This window comes from Dermatophagoides farinae, chromosome 9 (genome assembly GCF_024713945.1).
Source record: "Dermatophagoides farinae isolate YC_2012a chromosome 9, ASM2471394v1, whole genome shotgun sequence".
Classification (NCBI taxonomy): domain Eukaryota; kingdom Metazoa; phylum Arthropoda; class Arachnida; order Sarcoptiformes; family Pyroglyphidae; genus Dermatophagoides; species Dermatophagoides farinae.
Window position 1 is genome coordinate 2501816 of NC_134685.1, and position 16632 is coordinate 2518447.

Consider the following 16632-nt stretch of genomic DNA (forward strand, 5'->3'; position numbering starts at 1 on the left):
ACAATCGTGTAGTAGTAGTATTGATAATAGTTACTGAAAACAATGTATGCTAGCAGCAATGATAAAAAAACATTTTATTTTATTATATCATCAACCATGCTACTACTACAATTAAAATATTGAAAAAAATATATGATGCGCGCGGAAATTTTTGTACCATCTAGTGGAAAAATTTTCAATGATTAAATTTCCAAATATGATGATGATTATTTTTGGCTGGGGGTGGGGGGGTCGTTAAAGGGAATTCTAAATTTCCATCGAACTTTCACTACCTTCCATCAATGTTTGTTGGTTATTTTGTCCACCACCACCACCACCACCATTTGTTGTTGTTGTTGATACGTCCAAAAGAAAATTAAATTCTTTTTCATATTGTTCAATGAATGCTTTGGAACGTTTTGAATCCATAAAAAGTCCATATGCTTCTTTTACATCTTGTACTTCAACCTGATTGGATTTTCGTTTTTTGGCCAAAATATCCGATGTAATTATTAATTGAAGAGAATATCTGCAAATGATGAAAGAGAAAAATTCGTCATGAATCATATGGTAATCAACAAATTTCAGACTTACCTTAAACTAGATTCGGTGGCCATTTTTGTAAGAATAAGATGTGCATCATCATGAATATTAACCTGTTCTTCTTCGGCACGAATCTTTAATATCTGTGAAATATCTTCATTTGAATACGGTATTGTACGAATAATGATTAAACGATCAAGAAAATCTGGTGGAAATCCATGTGGTGATTTGAATGTTGTACCACGTATTTTTGTTATACCACGATTAGTGGCAAATATAACTATTGGTGCAAATTCTGATTCTAATGCTCGATTTAGAAATGAAAAACATTCAGCATCCAACATATGTGCTTCATCAATGAACAATACGCCTGGATGTAGTTCAGCTTTTCCTTCATCTTTCCATTCAGATATTTTTGCATTAACTTTCATACGATCTTCGGATTTAATTTCTCCGGTATCACCAGAAAATAGGGCCATAAATCCTTGTTGTCGTGAATTAATAACATCAATCTCATGAAGATTAAGAAAATGTCGAACAATTTTCCGTTTCTGAATTTCACCTTCAGGACAATGAATGAATTTAGTGTTCGGTCCAATAGCATCATAATCTTGGCTACGAGTGAAATTTCTTCCCATTTTAGTCACAACACCATTCGATTTATTAATGGTGATTATATCACCAGCCGTTACTTTTTCCTTAATTAAATTATCAATCATTTTTTGGCCCAAATCATAAACAGTTTCCATATCGGTTGATTTCAATGTCAATTTTCCAACACGTGTCAATTGATCAGCTGAACGATCGATTTGAATTTCGACAACTTCACCTTCAAGAAAATCACTTTCTTCTTTAATACTTATAGAAATAGCTTTACGGAATGCTTGCATTAATGATTCCGATTTGGATATATCCAATGAAAACAATTCAGATGCTGACATTGAAACAAATGGTGTTTCTTGTGATAATGATTTAGCTATGCCCATTGCAATAGCTGTTTTTCCCGTACCCGGTTGTCCAGCAATCAAAATGGCACGTCCAGATATTCGTCCTTCTTTGATCATTTTAACAACAATACCAGCAGCTTTACGTGCAGCATTTTGTCCGACCATTCCTTCAGACTGTCAAATGAAATAAGTAAAAAAAAAATTTCTCAAAAATCAAATCAACAAATGAAAAAAGCACAAACCTTTTGAATTGGTTCAAGTTTATCATCCAAACCTAATCCACGAATATGTGAATGAGCACCAGTTCGTTCCAATTTCTGGATAACTTGTTGCTCACCAACAATTTGATCTACATCCATGATTTTTAGAGAATTTGTGTTGCAAATAAAACAAAAAATAATCAACTTTGAATCGTTTAATTTAATAGCTTGACACAAACAACAGAAAAGAAAAAAAAACATGTGCTTTTCCGTTCATAGATGTCGTTTAGAAGTTTTTTTTTCCATTTTTCCATTCCTGCTGACATCTGATGGTGATGATTTCCAAAAAAAAAACATTTATTGTTATAATAACAAAAATCAATATTAGATGGCAGCAAATGTATTTTTTTGAATATTTGTTGGCGCCAAATCTTAATATAATAATACAAAGTGCAAAAAACATCATTTCTTTTTTGTTTTTAAATCAACATTTCGTTTATTAATTATTAATTTTTTAATTATCAATTATTAAAAATTATTATTATTATTATTATTAGTAGTAGTAGTTTGACATCACATCGATACATGAACGAACAAACGATCATCATCATCATCATCAGCCCAACATCGACATTGGGAATAATATGAATCACACATGTTGATGATGATGATGATGATTCATGATGAAATACATTCACACACACACAAAATGACAAATACATAGAATTCTTCAAATTGGAAGAGATTATTTTATCAACAAGTAAAAATGTGAAAAATAAATGTGTGTGTGTATGTGTGTTTGTGTCTTATTATCGCAAATGTATTGACTATATATTAATAATATAACTATATATATCATCCAGATTTTATCATCAGAACAAAATGTAAAAAAACAAATATTCGATGATTGATGATCAATCTTTCACAAAAAAAAAATGTAATTGTCACAATAGTAAGGTTGGTGTTTGTGTGTGTGTTTGTGTTGAATATGAAGATCATTTTTTTGTTATATTTGAATAAAAAATAAACAATGAGAGATGAAAGCAGAGAGAGAGAGAGAGAGAGAGAGAGAGATTGAGAATAAAGATCAAATTGATGATGATTAGTTTTTATATTAGCAATTTATTGATTTTTTTTTTTTGATAATTTTTTTCGTTGTTGTATGTATAGATTCCTATTATAATGATTTTTTTTTCAATATAAATCGATAATGAAAATAAACTAGATTTATCCAAAAGAAAGAAATGGTTGTTGTTGTGTGTGTAATTGATTGATTTATTGATTGGATGGTGTATGTGTGTGTGTATGTGTGATTATGCACCAGGAACAATATTTCAGTTCAATTTCTTTCACTGTTGTTGTTGTTGTTGTTTGCTGTAAACCAAATCCATATTGAAATGGAAATCACAAATATTCAGTGGGTGTGTATGTGGGTGTGGGTGTGGGTGTGGGTGTGTTTTTATTATTAGTATATAACACTAATTATGCTATATCATCAATATTTTTTTTTTTTTTAGTACCAATATATAGTAATAGCAATTGTATTCAATGTTCAATCAATGAGTTTATATATATGTTTAAACGTGTTTGTTTGTTTGTTTGTTTGCTTACAGCTGCATGATTTCAATTTGATGATGATCAATCATTATGATGGTTGATAAAGTTTTTTCTTATTCAAGAGGTAGATTTCTGATAAAATGATTGGTGTACGTTTAAAGAAACGATATTCCAATGATTCAAACCAAGATGGTTTAACACGTTTTAATGTTAGAAAGACTTCAAATGTTGGTACAATATCTGGATCAATTACAAATTCACCCAATAATTTTGTTGATGATGTATTTATTTTATATTGATGATTATTATTATTATTATTTGGACGGCGACGATTATTATTATTGTTGTTGTTGTTGCTGTTGCTATTATTATTATTATTAACAACAACATTATCATCATCATTTTCAATAAAGATCAATAATAGACAACCACGTAAACCGCATGGTTCACATTCAGCCATTTCAATCACATTTGTTACAATTTGTTGCATCAACATTTGTGGTATTAATATTTCTGTACAATGAACTAGCCGTGTTTCTTTAGCCAAACGTAATATATTTTCAATACCTTTAGCTAAACGTACAATAATTTCATCATTATAATTTGCAGTATGATGATTATTATCAATAAAATAATTCCATGATGATGATGACGATGACGATGACGATGATGATGATGTTTTCGTTGACATATCATCATCATATTTGTCAATCAAATCTAACGAAATGAAACAAAAAAAAAAACAAAGAAACAAAAATACATTCATTAGACACACATGTATGCAAAAAACAAAAAACGATAATGATCATTCTTCTACATGCATTAAAAAAAGAGACACAATGTAATAAATTATAATTAAATTTAAATTTAGAATCAACCACCACCACCACCACCACCAGCACCAACACCACCAGCACCAGCACCACAATCGAGATCATTCATTTGTTGATGATTATCAAACATGGTTTTTTTTTTGTTTTACAATCAGAATATAAATAAGAATTGATGATAGATATGTAATATATTCACAAACATCGTCGTCGTCGTCGTCGTCAAGTCGACGACAAGCTGTTATTTTTTTTCTCTCTTTCAATTCTTATGTTTATTCTTGTTAGAAGAAATTTCATTTCATTTTTTTTTCTCAACAACAACTACAAACGACAAACGACAAGACAAGACAAGACAAAAGAAATTATATTTATTCATTTCTTTGTATGTGTGTGTGTGTGTGTGCAATGCTATTAGTTCATTGATCGATTTGATATTTGATTCGATTCTCAACATTGATCGATATATATATTAATATATGTCGAATCTTGAGAATAAGTCGAAATAGAGGATTTTTTTAAAAAATGAAATGAAATTTTTCATCATCACAATTGGCGTGTATATTGAAGGGGCCGAAAAAAAAAATTTTTTTTTTCTCATTTCGTTTCTGTTTTGTTATGTATGTATGGATGGATGTATTGTAATACCATACCATACCATCAATATATATGATAATAATTAACATGAATAATTAACTGAGAAATGAGAATTAAAAAAAAATCTACACAACAAAAAAAAAACAAAGCGAGAGAGAGAGAGAGAGAGAAACCCACACAAATTATTTATAATTTTTTTGTTTTGCACATAAAAAGCCGTAGCGAAACAACCAAACAAACCAAAAAAAAAAAAAAAAAACGACAAAACATCATTATCATCAATGTTTGTAGTCATGGACAAGAAAAAAAAAAGTAAAATCAAATGAAACGAATGAAGAAGAAGAAGAAAAAAATTGCACTTAACCAAACCAAAAAACCAAAACGAAACGAAAAAAAAAATGAATTAGAATGAGCTCTAAAGAGAGAAAAAACAAGAGAAGACAGAGAAAGATAATGGGAAAAATAAATCTAACCAAAAAAAAAAAAAAGAAATATAAATTCAGTGCATTTGCACCGAAAATTTTCATTCTATTTTCTTATTTAAGGAGCTGTGTGTTAAATGTTTTCTTTCTTCTTGTTCTATGTTTATATTATAATGGATGGATAAAAAGATCAACATCATCATCATCATCAAATCTCCGTCCATGATGATGATGATGATGATGATGATAATGTGGAAATGAATAAAATGAATGAAATGAAATAAAGAATATATAAAAAAAAATGATGAATATGTAAAAAAATCAAATCTATGGCTACTACTACGATGGTTGATGTATATATAGATAGATAGTTTTTTTTTATATATATGAAAATATTAAAATAATGATAAAAAAAAAATGTAATGAAAAATGAATTTGTGTGTGTATATCGGATACAAAATACAATACAATTTTCAGGTATTTTATAAATGTTAACTCTGTTGCTGCCGTTGTTGTTGTTGTGTATATACATCAGTATATCAGAAATATATAAATAAAAAAAAAATACAGGTAGGTAGGTAGGTAGGTAGATAAATAGATAAAAAAAAAATAATTTTCTACATCATCATTCATTCATTCAACCTTGAGCCATGATTGGTGATGATGATGATGATGATGATCGTGCAATAGATGCAAATTATTATTTTGTCAAAAAAAAAAAAGAAACAAGTCCATCTCCTTTTCTCTCTCTCTCTCTGTCTCTTTTCCATTTCTCACCTTTCAATCATCATCATCATCATTTGAATGAATCGATTACAAGTTAGGTTAAAAAATAGTAATAGTTTTTTTTGTTAAAATTTTTTAAAATTTTTTTTTTTAAATTCATATCATAAAAAAAACAAACTGGAATAGAAATAGAAAACTGGTACTTACTTGTTTTATTAGAATTAATAGTAGTAGTAGTGGTATTTGCTACATTATTAGCTTGTGATGATATTTTTTTATTATCATTTGTATTGATAATCATTTTGTTCCGGTTATTCCATTCATAAATGTTGTTATCATAATTCATTGAAAGATTTGTATCAATAATGCCATTTTGGTTACAATTATCACCACCACCACCATTACCATTACCACCATTACCATCATTATTAACATAGATACCACCGGTTTGTTGTTGAGAAAAATGTCGCCGTCGTATTGGACGTACTGAATTACCATTCATATAGGACATTGGTGGCATTTTCATTGCTGATACATTATTATGATTTAATAAATTAACATCAATATTAGTATCATCAACACCATTCGAAGATGATGACGATGACGATGATGATGTAGTTGATGCTGAAGAGGAAGAAGAAGAAGATGATGATGTATGGCCAATACGATTAACATTATTTGTATCAAATAATATTGATGATGATAATCTTTGATTACAAGCCATTGATGCCATTCTTGTTTTTGCTATAGTTTTTATTGATTGATTAGACCATATGGTTGATGATAACGATAATGATGGTGATTTAATATTATTATTATTGCTACAACCAACACCACCACCACCACGACCACTATCAACACAGTTATTACTACTGTTAATATCACCAATGATGGGTGTGGCAACCGTTACAATTTTCAATGTAGATGCTGATGATGATGGCTGTTTTGTTGTTTTGTTGTTGTTGTTGTTGTTGTTGATTGACAACACTTTTTATCGTTTTTTATTATCAATGATGATGATGATGATGATGAAATTTGATCATTTGATTCTGTTATCAAAAATGATGATGATTTGGTCATTCTTTCTTTCTTTTATTATTATTATTATTATTAATAGAAAAATTTTCAGTCAGAAAAAAAACGACAACGACAACAACAAAAACAAATATTTTTTTCATTCATTCAACTATTTCGATATGAGATTCAAAAATGTCGTAGGTGGCTGTGTGTATGTCATTGTTTTGTTTTTTTTTTTTTTTTTTGTTGTTGTTGTATCATAACACAGGAGATAGTGTGTGTGTGTGTGTCTGTGGTGTTAAATTTTTTTTTTGTTTTGTTTTCCTGAGATTATTATTTGATGATGAATATATATAATACTTTTTTGTTTCTGTTTCGGTTTTGGTTGTTTGTTTTTTTTTTTGTTTTGATTTGTTTATTTTGAAATTGAGAATTGATTTATTGATTATTACTAATAATGAAATAAAACAAAACAAAACAAAAAACAAAAAAAATGAGATCGATGACCTGATGGATGGATATTTTTTGTTGTTGTTGTTTGTTTGTTGTTGTGAACATAAGTGTAAAAGTTTGTGTGTGTGTGTGCGTGTGTACGTGTGTGTGTATTATAGAAACAAAAAAGATATGTAGATGTTTTTCAAATCATTTCATCAATACAATGAATTTGATGATGATGACCAACAATTCTGGACACTACCACACGTACATCATTTGTATTTGTATTTGGACTATTCTTTGGATTCTTTGCTTGTTGGTGGTTCACAAGATTTAAAATTGACTAAAAAAATTTACTAATGTGATTGACAAACAAACATGAAAACAAAAAATTGGCATCCAATTTAGTAGTGGTTGATTGAGATTGAGAATAGAAAAAAAAAACATCGATGATGATGATGATAATGATGAAACAGGATAGAAATTAACAAAAAAAATGGGACAAATAATAATCAAAAAAAAAAAAAAATTAACAAACAGCAAAAAAAATGAAATGAAATAAAATAACATCAAATTGAGAATGTATGATCACTTTGGATTTGGATTTGGATTCTTTCTCGTGTGTGTGTATGTGTGTATGTTTTGTTTATTTCATCTGGTTATGACATTTTTTTTTCTCATATGAACAAATGTTTGATAAATTCTGTGGATTCTTCAATCAATCATCAATTTGTTTGTCATCCAAACACACACCAAAAAAAAAAAATCTTCAAATGATGATCATAATCATGAGAGATGAAAATGTTCTTGTTTTTTTCGTTGTTCTTGTTGTTGTTGATGATTATGATAATATGAATGACGAGATTGAAGAAGACGACGACGACGACGACCACGACGATCGACTAATAATGAATGATCATGATATGTGAGAATCACTATTCAAGAACAGGATTCATCATCATCATCATTCTTTAGTCATTCAGCCTTGATTGTTATGAATTGTGGAAGAAAAGAAAGAAAAAAAAGATGTAGATCCACAATCATCATCATCATCATCAACAACATCAATATTATAACACAAAAGACTCATTGAACAAGAGAATACTGGTAGATAGAGATGGATGGATGGATGAAAAGATGAATGTGGTGTGTGTGTGTATGTGTGTAATATATTTGTGAGGCAATAACGAATATACAAAATTACACAAAGAAGAAACGAGAATGATGATGATGATGATGAAATAAAGAGGAAGATGTTATTTTTTTTTTTTCACCAAATAACAAAATATTGGTGGAAGTAGCACATGTATCTGTGTGTGTGTGTGTATGACTAGATTTTAATATTGAAAATATACATTTCAAACTAGAATATATATATATATATAAAAAGAGAAGAATTGTATAGAATTTTGCATAGGATGATGATGATGATGATGAAGAGAATTGAAACAGAAAAAAAAACAGACGAAATATAAAGTGTAATAATAATAATAATCGAATTTCAAGTTTGTATAACAGTGTTGTTTATTGTATATTGTGTTTGGAAAGAAGAACAAAGAAAAACTGGAGATAACGATTCATCGAAAAGAAAAAAAAAATCAAATGAATTGCACACACACACACACACACACAAATACAATTGTCAAAAGTTTGTGAAAATGAACCAAACCCGAAATTTTTTTTTCTGTTTCTGTATATATATATGAGAGAAAGAGATAGTGGTACAAAAAAAAAACAGAAAAATTTAGTAGCAGACGACATTAAATGTTGTGGTTTATATAATGATGGTGGTGGTAGTAGTGGTATATATACATTTGATAGATTAATGCACTCAGCTGATTTTAGAGAAACGCTTAGTAACAGGAATAATGATAATGATGATGATGATGATGAACAACAGGAAAGAAATATTAATACTTGCCACTGCTACATTTTCTTTTGTTCAATATTAACCAATCACAAATCCCATGGTAACAATGTATGTGTGTGTGTGTGTGTGTTTGTGTGGTAGTGGTTCATTTAACAAAGCTCTTTATATATTTCAATCCAATTTTTTTTTTGTTTAACATTCAGCTGTCTGTTCTTTATTATTCTTTTGTGTGTATTGTATTTATGTATGTCACATATATATATATATACAACCGACGACGACGACGACGACAACAGCGACAAACACACATGGTTTGGCAAATACATACATCTTTTGTGTGTAATGAAAAAAAAAAAAAATAAAAATAAAAAGAAAAAACCGTCATCTTTTTTTTTCATCATGATCCTCATCCTTTTTCGTTTCGTTTCGTTTCGTTTTGTTCTCTCCTCTTCATTGCACTTATATATAAATGATGATATATAAAATGAAACAATATTGTACAATGGCAACTACGACAACTACAACAAATGGATTTATATTATGAAAATGGTGATGATGAAATGAATTGAAATGAAATGAAAAAAAAATTTTTTTTTTCTGGTAATTTAATGGTGAACGAGCAAACAAGAAGAAGAAAAAAAAGAAATAAATTAGCTATAAATCTATCTCTAAATGAATTCGATCATCATCATCATCATCATGATCATTGAATTTTAGCTTTTTTTGTTGTTGTTGTTGTTCCATCATTCTACTATATATATGTGTGTGTCTGGATCTTGTTTGACATCACTCAATAACAACAACAACGATCACAGACAGGATAGACAGAATGACGGATGGATGGATGGATGGATGGATGAACCAGTCAACCACACACGCACACATAATAGGGACAAAGTTTGTAACAATGAAACAAAAAAAAAATTGGTAAACTTTTGGAAGGTGGTCCAAAAAAAAAAAAATCCACAATGGATTCAAGGTCATAATAAAGTAGTAGTAGTAGTAGTAGTTATTTATATAACGGTAATAATAATAATGGTGACCACTTTTCCGTTTCCGTTTTTTTTTCGTCTGTTCCCACAATATATATCTGATTCTATTGTTCTGTGTTTGTGTTACCGTTTTTTTTTCGTTGGTAAACGCACATGTCAACCAACCATTCAATGTCAATGACGATGATGTTGTAGACAGACCAAAAAAAAAAAAAAAAAAAAAAAAAAAATACAGACACCCTGTATATTACTATATATTTATTCTGTTTATTTTTCATAAGAGGATGTGAGATAGACAACAACAACAACAAAATTACATTCTAAAATTCTTACGATTTTTTTTTTTGATTGCAGCCGTGGCCTTTGGCCTTTCTTTGTTTGTAAAAAAAAAAATTCATCCCACTTTAGTCGTTCATTTTTGATGGTCAAACCTTGGTTGTGGTGGTGGTGGTGGTGGTGCTGGTAACAGCAGGCAATCTTTCATTCATTTGGTTGGTTGGTTGGTTGGTTGGCTGGTTGATTGCTTGATTTGGTTTTTTTTTCTCGTTCTGATTTCTTTTCTCTCATTTGTTGTTTGACTACAATTTTTATTTTTCTTTTTTTCCAATTCATGGAAAAATTTTTCTCTATTTCATTCAGCCCAAAAAACAGCAAGAATAAGAAGAATAGACAGAAAAAAAACCACAAAATAATCTTCTGGTAATAAAAAAAAAGACGACGAATGAATAATTGGATTATATGTGACCAAATTATTCTGAATAAAAATAATCAGATTATCAAATTTGGAAATTTTATTTTTCAAAGAAAAATGGGAAATTTTCTCGGAAATATTCCCAGAAAAACAAAGAAAAATTCAAATTTTTTTTTGTTTTAAATCAATTCGTAATCGATAACGATGATGATGATGATGATGATATAACAACGATAAGGATAATGATCATGCATGAATCTAGCCAAAAAAATTTTTTTTTTTCTGTACGTTAAAAATGATCAATCAATCAACCAATCAATGATCAATCAATATGGAATTGAAAAGGGAAATTTTTTTTTCTGTTGTTCAATTCTTCCAATTATTATTACATTCCACATTATGAAAACAATGGAAGAATAGATCGAAAAAAAAGTCAATTAGTAATGATGATGATGAATAAATTCAAACGATAAAAAATGGAAGTGGAAATTTCCCTACCATAATGGTAATGATGATGATGATGATGATTTGACATGACAATTCGTTCCATTATCGTCGTCGTTTATTGATTGATTGACAATCGATAGATTCCATCATCATCATCATCATCGTCGACAACAATAAGCAGACGACCATTTATTTATTCATTCATCTTCCTAATGATGATGAATTTTTTTTTCAAAAAAAAAGAAAAAAAAACGAGGAAATTTTCTCTGAAACTAACAAAAAAAAAAAAAAAAAAAATTTTCTCTTTATCGATAATCGAAGGAAAAAAAGAGAAAAAAAACCAACGATAATAGTGCAATGAAAAAGAATCCGGTAATATCTGGTCAGATATTATACTCATTTATACAATCGATACAATTTTTCATTCGTTCATTTCATTCATTTTTTTTCTGTAGATCAGTGATGAAATTGTGTGTGTGTGTGTGTGTACCTTTTTTTTCTCCCATTTGATACATTGTGATACTTTTATCTCGCACTTGACTATAAATAAATTCAGTATATATAAAAAAAAACGATATCGATTTCAAATTTGCAACATTGTGAGCGAGTGTGTGTGTGAGAGAGAGAGAGAAAGAAAATTTTGATGCCATACACCTATTTATATGAAGAAAAAATTAATGATGATGATCGTTATGATGATAATATGTACCTGTGTGCGTGTGTGCGTGAAAAAAAAGTCCAAGTACAGATCGATTAAATCAATCGATCGATTGAACGATTTTTTTTTCTTTACTTCATAATTTTGTGTGTGTGTGTGTGTGTGTGTATTTGACGATATTTTTTTCCATTATTTTCTATTATTGATCATAATCATGATAATGACGATGATGATGATGATTGAAATGGTCAAAAGAAAATTTTCATCTTTCGTTATTCAACGATATTTAAAATTTTGCCCTTCAAACTTTTTTTTTGTTTGTTAACCAGACATTAGAGTGTTAAATCATTGATGAATTATTATTATCGATCTAAATCAGAGAGAAAGAGAAACAAAAAAATTTCATCCCGGTTTATTGTCGCCAATCGCTTTTTTGGCATCTTTTTTCTTCATAATATCAAATTCAAATCAACACAATAAAGACAAAGAGAAGCCAATATTTTTTTTTTCTCATTCACATGGTGGACATAATGGACACAAACACACAGACAAACAATCTGAAAAAAGACAAACGGACATTAAATCTTATATCGAAACGAAACGAAACAAAACAAAATGAAATGAAATGAAATGAAATGGAATTAAACCTGTAGCCAAAAAATGATGATGATGATGATGATGATGATAATGATAATGAGTTTAACGTGACTTGATTTTTATTTTTATTTTTATTTTCTCGCTATTTTGCTCCTCCCAAAAATATTTTTTTTTCTGTTGTCTATTTCGTTGTTATTGTTACCTGGAGGGGGTGGCAGTGTGGTATTGTAGAGGGGGCAGCAATGCACCGAAGAAAAAATGTATTGTGTTTTTTTTTATGAAATATGAAGAAAAACGAAAAAAAAAAATCCATAAAATTCACGAATAATAATGATGATGATGATGATGATGATGATGATTGGGAGATGAGATTTGAAACATTGATCGTTGCTGTTGTTGGTTGTTGTTGTTTTTAGCCACGATTGTGTGTGGACTATCGAATTGATGATGATGATAATATATAAAGAATGGTAGGTGGAGAACACAACGCCATCACCAGCACCTTGTTTTTTTTGTTTTGTTTTACAAAAAAAAAAATTCAAGCAAAACCTCTAATAATGAACATTTCATCTGGCCAGAGGCCATAGGCCATAATACACACACACAAATGATGTTAGTTTAGTTTAGTTTAGTTTTTTTTATTGGTTTCAATTCAATTCTTTTTTTTTTACTTTAAAATTATCATCATTCAAGACAATGATAATGATAATGATGATGATATGGTAATGGTAAATGGTAAATGGTAATGGACAAAACAAATTAGTTTGATCAAGAAGAAGAACAAAAAAAAAAGTTTTTTCTATTTACCAAAAAAAAAAATCCTAGTACATTTGCACTGATTATAATGATGATGATTAGATGTTGTCGTTATTTTTCTTTTAAATTTCAATATTCAGAAATTCAATCGATTCTATGTATTGGAACAAAAAAAAAATTGATGTGATCCACACACACACACACACACACACAGAGAGAGATGGTGGAAAAAAATGACACTTTCATATGATTAAAATGTGAAATGTTTCAATAGATAAACACCATCATCATCATCATCACCTGTTCACGATTTATTAAATAATATTCCGTGTGTGTGTGTGTGTGTGTGTTGCTTTGCCATAAATCAATAATCAAAAAAACAAAACAGAACAGAACAATAAACAATAACTAACCAACACACACACACACACATAAAAAACAATAGGCCATTAGTGCGCAATTCCATGGGCAAGTTTTGTTGTTGTTGTTGTTGTTGTTGAAACGTTTTTCAAACAAAAGATTTTTCGTTTGGTCGATTGAAAAAAAAAAAAAAATTTTTTTTGTTTATTTTATCGAAAATTTTTTTTTCAATTTTCATTCATTGTTCACACCTCTCTACCCCTTAATGTTATATAATATTTGCATCACATAGCAAACGTTAAGTGATTAAAGAAGAAACAACAACAACAACAACAACAAAAAAAAATTTCAGGGCGTCGCTCATTATTATGAATGATGATCATGATGATGATGATGATTATGATGACCATGAACCATATGGACAAATCGGGTAGTGTATAGAAGGTGTGTGTGTGTGTGTAGCAATGGTCAGTCAGTCATTTATTTTTCTTTTTTTTATGATATATAATTTTTAATTGTACAAAAAACAAAACAAAACAAAAAAAATCAAACGAACCATGACCCATGACCATCATCATTGGCCATCACCATTGTTTCATGGTGTGGGTGTGTTGTTGTTGTCGGTGGTGGTGGTGTTATTAAGTGAGGAGAAAAAAAATCTAGATTTCCAAATTTATGTGTTCGCAATGGACAAAAAAAAAATCTAGAATTACGAATTACATAACTGAATAAGATGAAAAAATGATGATGATGATGATCATCATCATCATCATAATCATAATTGTCAATGACATTGAGAAACAACATTTTTTTTTTTTGAATCAAAAACAAAAAAGTTTCACTTGTTCCCACTGTCTATCATTGTTGTTGAATCTTGTCCCAAATGATGATGATGATAATTGAAATGAATATTATAATCATCATCATCATCATCGTCCACTCATGATGATAATGATTATAATGATCATCATCATCCACTATGATTCAACTCTGTTGATGAATATTGTGTGTGTGTGTGTTAGTGCACCAGAAAAAAAGATTCATATATACAATTATCATTCAAGTCAATCTATGTGTGTATTCAACATTCAACTCACTATACAATTATATATTATGATGATGATGATTATGGTGACATTTTTAATTATGATGAGAAAAAAAAAACAACAAAACAATGACAACTGAAATGGACTAAAAATTTTTTGGACGCACTTTGTCGTCGTCGTTGTTGTTGTTGTTGTTGTGTTGGAAACTTTATGATAATGAAATCTGAATTTCAAATAATATGGTTTTTTCCATTGCACTTGAATATTCGTTTGTTTTTTTTATGTTTTTTTTTTATTTTATTTTCATAGAAATAAACAAAGTAGCAAAACATTTTTTTTTGTATTTTGTTTTGACATCATCATGATCATTCAGTTCAACAGTTATGACGTAGTCATCAAATTGTTGTGGATGATGATTATCAGTGAAAATAAAAAAAAAAAAAAAAATTTTTTTCCGTTTCGTTTCATATTTTTTTTTTTCGTCTCTGACACACACACACACGTCATACTATAATCTCGAAAAAAATTTTTTTTTTCTAGAATATTCCAAGAATTCACCTAAATAACCAGTTATCACCATCATCATCATCATCATCATCATTAGTTAATAAGATGGTGTGATTAGAGAAAGCCGGATTTATGGATAAATTGAATGAATAAAGGGAGAAAAAAATACACATCTTTTTTCAACAAAATATTGGTGCGATAATGAGAGAGAGAGAGAGAGAGAGAGAGAGAGAGAGAGAGAGAGAGAGAGAGAGAGAGAGAGAGAGAGAGAGAGAGAGAGAGAGAGAGAGAGAGAGAGAGAGAGAGAGAGAGAGAGAGGTGGAAATAGGTGCGAATTTTGAAATTCCTCATCATCATTATCATCATTGTAGTCATCGTCTATATAATTTACAATCAAAAATTAGCTAGCAAGCGCGTATTGCACATCCACACTAACTAACACACACACACACACTTTCACAAACCCACGGGTATTATATCCAATGATGATGATGATGATAATTCCGATTTTTTCATCATCATCATCATCATTATTTCGATTTTTTTGGGCGCCTAGAATTTATTATTATAATGGCCACCAATTACCGCACACACACACACCATTCTATTTAGCATAAAATTATTATTTTCTTTATCATTTATTTAAAAAAAAAAATCCGAATTCAACAGGTTTTTTCCAATGGCTGTGTGTGTGTGCAACCACACCCAAAAATTCGTTATTTTATTCGGATTTGGTTATATAATAACCACCACCACCACCATCAACAACAACAACAACAAAGAGAATTGATGAAAAAAAAAAATTTTCCAACAACAACAACAACAACGAGAACAACAACAAAAAATTAAATTCTAATTTGACCTTGATTATCATCATCATCATCATCATCCAATCCTGATGATTATGATGATGATGATGATGATGATGGACGATGAATGATCGTGTGAATTTTTTTTGTTTTGTTTTGTTTTGTTGTTTATCAAAAAAAAAAAATTCTTGTTGTTTTGTTTGATAAATTTCGTGGACGCATACGCGCACACACACACACACACACACACACACACACACAGGTGTATATATCCGGTCACATATCATTTTTTTTCTGGCTATTTATCATCATCATCATCATTATTATCATATCTACCTTGATGATGATTATTATTATTTGATTGTTTATTGAAAAGAAATAACACGATTAAATGTTTGTTATTATTATATTCAAATTTCTGGTTTTCTGGTTTTATTTTTCCGTCCACCACCCCCCACCCCGATTGAAAAATTCAAATGTGATCTCTTTTTGTTTCCCATTCATTTCGGTATACGTTCGACATTGAAATGAAATTCATATACACGCGTATCAACAGCAAACAGCAACTGCAACTGCATCAGCACACACGGTAGATTATATCATATAATTGGTTGGCATTTTTTTTTTTTTTTATAATCAAGTGGATGAT

The 16632-nt window shown here is 29.3% G+C and overlaps 2 protein-coding genes across 2 annotated transcripts; both read right to left on the reverse strand.

Moving 5' to 3' along the window:
* Nucleotides 1-50: 50 nt before the first annotated feature.
* rept (RuvB-like helicase 2 rept) lies at nt 51-1927 on the reverse strand. Its single transcript, XM_047061551.2, has 3 exons — nt 1712-1927; nt 574-1643; nt 51-508 (listed from the first exon to the last, which is right to left on the reverse strand). Exons 1-3 carry the CDS (start codon nt 1826-1828, stop codon nt 247-249), a joined length of 1449 nt encoding a protein of 482 aa, XP_046917507.2. The 5' UTR covers nt 1829-1927; the 3' UTR covers nt 51-246.
* Nucleotides 1928-2467: 540 nt separating this feature from the next.
* LOC124497761 (uncharacterized) lies at nt 2468-8897 on the reverse strand. The gene is made up of 2 exons (XM_075733901.1): nt 6006-8897; nt 2468-3943 (listed from the first exon to the last, which is right to left on the reverse strand). Exons 1-2 carry the CDS (start codon nt 6529-6531, stop codon nt 3315-3317), a joined length of 1155 nt encoding a protein of 384 aa, XP_075590016.1. The 5' UTR covers nt 6532-8897; the 3' UTR covers nt 2468-3314.
* Nucleotides 8898-16632: the final 7735 nt, after the last annotated feature.